This window comes from Chanodichthys erythropterus, chromosome 16 (genome assembly GCF_024489055.1).
Source record: "Chanodichthys erythropterus isolate Z2021 chromosome 16, ASM2448905v1, whole genome shotgun sequence".
Taxonomy (NCBI): Eukaryota; Metazoa; Chordata; class Actinopteri; order Cypriniformes; family Xenocyprididae; genus Chanodichthys; species Chanodichthys erythropterus.
Genome location: NC_090236.1, coordinates 28061945 through 28071129, shown reverse-complemented (window position 1 = coordinate 28071129; position 9185 = coordinate 28061945). Strand labels below are relative to the sequence as shown.

Here is a 9185-nt window from a genome sequence, read left to right as displayed (position 1 = left end):
GGAGATGCTACACCATGGTAAACATGCCCCCATCTCAACTATTTTGAGACCTGTAGCAGGCATCAAATTTGAAATGCGCTCATTTTGAACATAAAATTGTAAAATTTCTCCATTTAACATTTATGTTATCCATGTTCTATTGAGAATAAAATATTGGCTCATGTGATTTGAAAGTCTTTTAGTTTTCAATTTATTAAAAAAAAAAAAAAAAGTCCCAACTTTTCCAGAATTCGGGTTGTAATATACTCTGTTGCTAGTAAATAAATAAAAATAAAATAAAATGAAACATTAAAATACAGACTCACATTGTCTCATGCTACTAATATTTATATTCATATGTAGTGTTACTAAAATAATAAAATATATATATAAAAAATGAATACAGACTCACACTGTCTAATAACCTGTTAATATATAAAGTTGCTAATAAAATATTAATACAATAAAATAATATTTAAATATAGGATCACCCTTGTCTAACATGCTGCTAATATATAATGTTTGCTAATCAAATAAAATATTAGAAATGAATTTCATATTTAAATTGTTGCTGATAACAGTCACTTATATTTATCAAACAACATTACAGACAATTAAGACAAAAAAACTCAGTGCTCTTAACCTTTATTCTTTATTACTGAATTGAATACTTTGAATATTTTACTTTCTGCTACAGTTTTAATCTAATTTATTAATATTTACATTAATAATTAAATATAGGAGATTTATTTGGATATTAGCTGCTACAATACATTATGGTGGTTTCCAAATTGATATTTCCCTGGCATTGATATAAAGTAATTGTGACAACCCTAGCAGAGATGGTTCACTTACCAACTTTATAGTGAATGCAGCCTTCCAGATCCCCAACAGTGATCCAGCCCTGTTTCTTCTCCACCTCCGGGTCATTGTGCAGTATCCTGTTTCTCAGCCATGACAAGTAGTAGACACGTAGCTTGTTTTTCTTCCCTGAAAACATGAATGACAAGGCTGACAAGCTAATAAAACATGACACATATCCCCAAAGACACAAAGAGCTGCCATCAGGCTTTAGTTTAACACTTTCTTAGGGTTAAAAGCTCCATCTTGTGCTTAAAATTGTAATCTTAAATCCCATCTGACTGCGGTATATGACACTGAAATATCAAGCTCTTTTTGTACTGAGACAAACCTGATATGGTGACCAGAACGTTTAGACCCTCCAGCACTTCCATCTGTTGGAAGCGTCGCCGAGTGATGAGGTTATACACCTTGCCCTGACCACTGCGGTCCAGCAGCATTAGACCATTCTCAGTGCCCACCAAGAGGTTCACACCTGAGCGTCCACAAACATGAAACACAAACCTTGTGTGAATTTGATTCTGACTCGAGAATTTTCTTTTTTTTTTTTTCAGAAGAGGAACTGAAAGGCAATTGAAGCAAAACATTTTTACAAATATCAGAGAGAGCATGATGTACCCCATAGAGCAGCACACAGAATCTCCGAGTTGAAGCGCTTCTTGTACTTGCGGATCTCTGGTGTGTCGCTATGAGGTCTGATGTTGGTAGGGTTGACATTTACGACAGAGATCTTTCGAGCCTCGTTCAGTTTGGCCTGCTCCTGACGCAACAACTCATTAGCAAACATTGCTGTGAGAAGACAAGAAAACACATTATATGATATGAAAAAGGAAACATTTTGTTCATAAACAGAATGTTTGGGCAAGAACCAAACCCAGCAGGAGGAAGCTAAATTATGCCAAAAATAATGCTCTTATCTCATTCAGCGCCCCGCACAAACCTATTTTAAAGCCCATTTTATCAAAAATATAGCACTATACAAATGACTAATGTTCTTCCTTTCATTGTTGCAGATGGTGTTAAGATGTGTTTGTTTGTGATTTGTATATTTACCGGCCGCTGAGCTCTCATCATTGTCATCTGTGGGGGAGGTTTGATACACACGTGGATCCACAAAAGGAGTGAAAGAAGCTTTCGAACCACCGCCAAGGCCAAACTGATATAAAAAACCAAGCAAAAACAAAATGTTCCATATCAACTTCAGTAAAATTATTTAAAAAGGATTCAGAAAAAAAAAAAAAAAAAAAAAACTGTCTGGGTTTGGGGCTAAAAATACAACAGAAGTGCAGTTTGTCTGTTTAGATAATAGATGCGTTAGAAAATTGGGTTTTATGACTCAGCAGGGAATTTTAGACTTTCATACGTGACTATGAATCACTAAATAATGTTTGTGACAGTTATGAAAATGTTAAGTCATTATGACAGCACAGTATTTTCCTCAAATTTTTAGGCCCTTTAGCCTCATTTTATTGAAAGTTATAGTAAATTTATTTGTAGCAAATTATTGGTAGACAAGGGCAGGACAGGACTGCGAAATAACCCAAGCCAGTTTCAATAGCTTGGCCTGGCTAAATATATCAGATTCTTACCGCTCTTAAATGTTATCTACCTCATCCATAGAGTCCAGATCCTGGGAATTAAGGCCTGTTGGAGTTCCTGATGGGGAGTGGCTTTGCTGCACCAGGTCTGGTAGGTTCCCGTGGCCTGCGAAACCATTGCTCTCACCGTGGCCCAAGCGCTGCCTCTCATTGGTCTATACAGAAGATCGAACATAATTTGAAAGTGAGACATTTGAGAAGGGTTTTTTTTTTGGAGTTAAATGACATCTAATGTTACTGGCATGGCATCTCACCTCTCTCATTTTCAGGGTACCATCTTTAGATTCATCATTGTAGGAGTCACCGAAGGACTCATCATGGCTGCTCGTGAAAGACTCGTTATTTCCCTGAACAGAGGGCCTGAGGGAGATAAATATGCGAAACTTGAATTTTGCAGATTCACGTTAAAACGGCATTCATTTTAGTGCTCATTTATTGATAGATGTAGAAAGAAGTGATAGGATAAAGAGTGGTGAAGGGGATCAAGAAAGCCCACATAAGCACCTTGGCTCAGCACATGCCCGAGCCACAGCTCTGACAAAAAAAGTTAATTTTGAGGAACAAGATAGAACTGATGGTGCGTGTACTTACATGATCCTAGGAATGTCGCTGACTGGCACCGTGCCGTCATGCCCCACAGTCCCGTCCTCATCCTCACTGCTCTCAGTGTCCTCACTGGAGGAGGAGTAGTCAGTCAGTTTAAGCGGCGGCCGGTTGACCTCATCTATTCGCAACTCCCTCAGTTCTTTAGCCAAGGCTGTCAGATCCTAAAAGAAGGACAGAAAGATTCATGTAACGAACTGGAATAGTGACACTAGTAACTTAAGTAGCGTGACAGTAGCTCAGTTGTGGATATAGCATAGCTTTGACAATACCTATTTGTTTTTGTTTTGTTTTTTTACTGTGGACACATCTAATTCCAAGTGTTAAAAAGTCAGTGAATCAATTCATTCTGATGGCTCAAGGAAGGTTTTTTCATTAAAATTTTGGACTAGTCAACCAATTATAATGAATAGAAGATTCAATTGCAAAGAAAGGACAATAATAGTATGACTGAATGATACAATACTCTCACACATTCAGATATGTTCACAATCTCCCCTACAATAAAAAAACAGCAATATTTATAAAATAAACTCTGTAATGTTTGCAAGAATTTTAGAGCTTTAACGCAAAGGTCATCTGTGCTCAGTTTGCATTCGACCTGTAATCCCAGCTCTATGCCTAACATAAAAATGCCCCCTCGTGAACTTTAGTTGCTATGGAAACAGCAAGATTCCTAACAAACAGCTGGGGTTATTTGCGCTGGGGTGAAGAATCTGAGCCAAGTGGGGAGAATGACACACACCCACACAGAGTCCATTGACAAAGCCACTGGCAATCCAGCTTGGTGAGAAAGCTGAGAGGGTGAAAGAGGACAAGCTTTTCTCAAGTCAGTGTAGCTATTGAGATTAGCAGGCAAGAATTCCCACAGTCCTCTGCCAAGCAACCTTTAGATTGAGAGGGACCGAGAGAAAGATGGATGGGAATGTTACCAACCCTTACTCTGGCTTTTCAGCCCTGATTGTGGTCCAGGTGACAGAACAGATAAAGAACAGTGAAGAGAGAGAGAGAGAAAACACAAGAGAGACGTGCAGAAAGAGAGCGCTGGAGCTGGTTAATACAGATTGTAGGTCAGTTAATTATGTAGACAGCTTTAGTCCTCTGATCAAACATTCATCACGCCTCAGAGGCATTTTTCAATGTACTAAACATTTGTTTTTTCAAGTCAAAGCCAAAAAGGCTCACACAGAAACAAACCAGTTTCATAAAAAAAAGGTTTTTCATGTAGATGTAGGAGAGCATGGCGCTAGCAGCACCAAGGTCATGTTTTTTTTTACTTCTAATAAAATGTATACCTTGAATGTAATGCAAGTTACTTCAGTTAAAACTGAGAGCCAAAAATATCAAAAATTCTGTCATCATTTACTCTCCCTCGAGTTGTTCCAAACCTGTATACATTTCTTTCTTCTACTGAACACAAAGGAAGATATTTGGAAGAATGTTTGTAACCAAGCAAATCTCGCCCCCCATTGACTACCATAGGAGGAAAAAAAAAAAATACTATAGTAGTCAATGGGTGGTGAGATCTGCTTGGTTATAAACATTCTTCCAAATATTTTCCTTTGTGTTCAGTAGAAGAAAGAAATTTATACAGGTTTGGAGCAACTTGAGGGGGAGTAAATGACAAAATTTTAATTTTTAAGTAAACTATCCCTTTAAGTAGGAAGAGCAGTGTAGTCACTTATAAAAACCGTTGTAATATTAATACAACTGATAAGTTACTGCAAGCAAAAGATAACTGTAAAAATCAGCTTTTGGCCCAGTGTGTCCAGAGCTTCAGCCAAGAAATTTCATTTCAGATATTTTTAATCTAACAGCTTTGGTCGTTCTCAAGTGGAAAACTGGCAGAGAAGACAGTCTGAACAATGTAACCACTGGGACTCCAACTGTAAAACAGCTGTTGTTTAGTCTACAACCACGTTTGGAGGTCACATCTACATTCACAGAGAACTAAATGCACCTTGAAAAAAAATGCTAGATAAAAAAAAGAGACCAGACAAAGTAGGAAGTCCAAACTGTAGTGTGCATATTGAAACAGGAAATGAAGTATGGCTAGATAATATGTGAGGGCCGTTGGGATGCAACTTACCGTAGGTCGACTGGGTTTGTTCACCTCTCTGCCCTCCTCCTGACTGGGCTTGGAGGTCTCCTGTAATGCCACTGGAGATCCTTCTGATTTACCAGAGCCTGGAAAACACGTATAACAGGACGTAACCACATGTTCAAGACTGGAGGACATTGAGTGTAAAAGTTTTAGAAAAACCGACACCGTTTGACCCTTATTCTGATTATTGGGGAGGAAATACACTACAAGACAACTTGTTCTCAAACAGTGTGATAACACAGAGAGTAAACAGAAATATACAAAAGGCTCAACAGCTGGCCTGTGATATTCTTTACCTATAAATACACATACTGGACTGGACCAGAATATCTAAATTTAAACGCACAAAACAAGCAAACAAACAATGTATCCAGCATGTCATACTAGACATTCACTTCACTCTCTGTACGACGAGCGCAGCACTACACATCTGACATGGTCAACAGAGTGGAACAGGAACAAAAGGATCACAGTAAAAACAACCAGGATGAAGTCTGAAAGAGTGCCAGCTCCTTCAGTCCTGTGGAGGATGTCCACCCACCCAAATTCACTATGATTTAAATTACCATGCCCAAGCCGTAGTGCAGACGGTGGCATGCTGGCTCAAAACAAAAGGTCAAGTCACCTTAATTTATACACTGCTTTCCAAAAGTTTGGAAACGCCCTAGAAAAGTGGGGTTTTGGATAATATTGGCATGAATCCTTTTTCATTTGTGATAATTTTGCACTGATAAGGGACAACACAAACTACGAAAACACATTTTATTATATAAACAGTTTATATGTAGAAAAAAACTTAAATTTTCGATTCATCAAAATATCCACCATTAGCAGTTATCTGACCTAAATGGGGTTCTAATTGGTTCATTGTATTCTAAACTTAATTGGCAATCAATTGTTGAAGCTATTAAGGTGTGCCGACCCAAAAATCTTTTACAAACCTGGGCCGAGTTTAAACCAGTAACCAGGCATCACAGCTGGCAAAGGGGCATGTCTGACTTTGACATGTATATATTGCCAATATTATGTAATCAAAATGAAAATTATTATTGCTGGTCTTCAATGATAATGTCAAGTTACTGTAATGTATTTGCACCAAAAAATAAGGATTTATGCTGATATCGTCCAAAAGCACACTTTGCCAGGGGTGTTTCCAAACTTTTGGAGGGCAGTGTATATTGCTTTATACAATACAGATTGTGTCAAAACAGCTTCACAGTTATAAACAGGAAAATAATGACCATTTATGCAAACTTCAAATATAAGACTAATTCATATTCTGCTGCAAATCAGGTCTAAAAAAAGTCAATAGAATAAGTCAATAAAATGTCGTTATTCAGCTCAAGTTAATTCAGTGCTGATTCAGTTCAGTTCAATAAATGCATATCTTCCCAAATGTTTTCAATAGGGCCACCACTGTCACTTTTTACCCATCTGTCCAATCACAGTGGAGGAGGGGCAGGACAAATAACAAATACCACACCGAACAACCATCACATCCTGCCTGAACAACGGTAACAGACGACAACAAGCAGCCTAATAATAATAGAACAAAATAGTTTAAAACAAATACTTTACATTGTATCAACATTTTAATTATAGAAACAATACAGAAACAAACTATCTATGAAATGAGATTCTATTAACACTTCCGCGGATATTCCGTATCATAGCAAGCAAAGAGTCTCAACTTGAGAAAGTGTTCTCAAGTGTCCACAGCTAGGTGTTTACAGCAGAGCGCCTGGTGTTTTCATCTGGCTAAAAACGCTTTGGTGGACACAAGGCCTTACTCCAGAGGGATTGTCCTATTAAACTCTTTATGTAAAACAAGTAATGCATGATGTTATTTCCTCTATGCAGAAACTCAAGGCGAATCTTAAGCTAAAAAAGCAAAAGCAAAAAAGAGGTCCTACTCAAAGGAAATATCATTTAGAAAAAAAAATCAAGAGCACTCACCTCTTGGTTGGTTCCTCTCACTGGATCCAGGTTGGGAGCCGCCCTGAGAGCTGGGTGTGCTGGAGCTGGATGAGCTATTACTGCTGGTTCTCTGCAGAGCCACATCCAGAGACAACTCTGTCCTCCTCAGGTCTGGATTACTGGAGAGATCAAGATACAGTCAGTGCTTGAATACACCAACATAGAGCAACACCTCCAGCATGTGATCTGACAGAGAGCTGACCTGGTGCGGATGAGCTGAGAGGCCGACCGCCCCCCTCCACCAGACTCTCCGTTCCCTGGAGAGTTCTTCCTCATCAGAGCAGGGGAGATAGAAGTAGTCCGCTGGGGCACCTGGGTAGTACCGCACAACTTTAATCAAACACACAAATGACCAAACGTCAGAGACGAGGGATCATAGCATGATTACTACAATCAGTTGCTTTAAAAATTTAAATAGACTGAATATTTTAATAAAAGTCTTTGAATAATTTATATGAAATACTAAAAAGTCTTATGTGAATGTAAAACAAACATTACCATTCAAAACTTTGGGGTCAGTATGATTTCTTTTTAAAAATGAACACTTTTATTTGGCAAATATGCATTAAATTGATCAAAAGTGAAAGTAAAAACATTTATAATGATTTCTGTTTCAAAAACACTGTTCTTTCAAACTTTACATTCAAAGAATCCTGAAAAACAATACAGTATGTATCATGGTTTCCACAAAAATATTAAGCAGCACAACTGTTTAAATTACATTTAAAAATATATTACTTTATAATGTTTTAATTTCTTATAAAAATAAATACATGCAGCCTTAAAAGCAACTTCTTTATTAACATTTAAAAAAAAAAAAAAAACTGAACGGTAGTATATTTGCCAAAAATATTATCAAAACTATCTTTTCAGGTGCAAAACTTTAAATAAAATAAATAAATAAATAAATAAATATACTTAATATAATAATAGGAAAAAAGTGCCTCAGTGGACCTTAAAAGTTGATTACAGTACTAATCCTGACCTTGGGAGGAATGTCTTCTTCCCTCAGCCAGGGGGAACTGCGGTCAGGTTTTTCTTCACGGCTGGCCACGCGAGGGGCCGGAGGGGGCATCTCCGAAGTTGGGTCGGAGTTCTGTCGTGGCATTTCTGGCCGATGGGACACCAGGCTCTCCTGGAATGCTGAAACGCCCTTGGCAGATTGATCATGCAAGGACTGAGAGACTGACAGAGAAGAGCTATGGGACCTCACTGGAACCAAATGAGCCATCTAAGAGGAGCAAGAAACCATTAAGTGCTTAGATCAGGATTCTGACACTTTTTCACCAATTAATTTTCATGACCTTTACAGTCATTTGTGATTACCGGATAAGGATGTTTTAGAAGCTATTTTTGTAATCATTTAGAGATTGAGTTGTGAATTTCCATGTCAGGTACTAGTCTTTTGAAAAACAATGTTTATTTATACTTAATAGCTTACAAATGAAAAAAATAATAATTTTGGATTTACTAAGGATTAAATTCAACAGTGTAATGTTTTTTTTTTTTTAAAGATTAACAAAGGTAATCTAAATGTAAAAATGGAGAAAGTGAAAATGACCAATTAAATATCCAATATTGACACAAATAAATATTATAGTACTGATATATTGTGCATTCCCTGCTTTAAGCTAAAATGTTGTTGTACCTGAGGCTCCACGGGGCGGTGTATAGGAGGGGTCCGTGCCGGCTGCATACCCCCACTGCTAAAGGACTCGGAGCGTGGCGGAAGGGAAGGGTCGGAGATACGGTTAGCCACTTTATGCTGCAGGGCAGGAGAGCTCTGGCGGTTCAGTTTAGAGCGCTCCTCAACCTTCATAAATAATAAAAAGCCATATAAGAACAGGCCACACTGTTTATTCCAGCCACCACCAACAAGCAAGAAAAAAAAAAAAATAGCAAGACATTGCAAGATATTTGGGAAATGCACCAGCCAACATTACTTAAGTTAATCAGTAGAAACTATCACACCATCTGAAAGAGAAAAGCAATCTATTCAGCTAGAAGCTGAATTAGCCGTTGCATGTTGATCAGGTCATTCATACAACAATCAGTTAGAGTAG

General features: G+C 37.9%; 1 protein-coding gene across 7 annotated transcripts in view; it reads right to left on the bottom strand.

The window, feature by feature from the left end:
• Window positions 1-9185, bottom strand: part of tnika (TRAF2 and NCK interacting kinase a) — a 97979-nt gene that overhangs the window by 9040 nt on the left and 79754 nt on the right. For 4 of the 7 annotated variants that reach the window (XM_067364172.1, XM_067364175.1, XM_067364174.1 and 1 more), the window contains 12 exons: window positions 8771-8935; window positions 8108-8353; window positions 7325-7452; window positions 7102-7241; window positions 5131-5228; window positions 3030-3205; window positions 2693-2798; window positions 2450-2593; window positions 1894-1996; window positions 1459-1629; window positions 1172-1315; window positions 835-969 (listed from right to left, as the gene is read on the bottom strand). In XM_067364172.1, the coding sequence (XP_067220273.1) occupies window positions 835-969; window positions 1172-1315; window positions 1459-1629; window positions 1894-1996; window positions 2450-2593; window positions 2693-2798; window positions 3030-3205; window positions 5131-5228; window positions 7102-7241; window positions 7325-7452; window positions 8108-8353; window positions 8771-8935 (1756 nt within the window). The remainder of the gene's footprint in view (window positions 1-834; window positions 970-1171; window positions 1316-1458; window positions 1630-1893; window positions 1997-2449; window positions 2594-2692; window positions 2799-3029; window positions 3206-5130; window positions 5229-7101; window positions 7242-7324; window positions 7453-8107; window positions 8354-8770; window positions 8936-9185) is intronic. The other 3 variants (XM_067364173.1, XM_067364176.1, XM_067364178.1) reach the window with 1 other exon arrangement.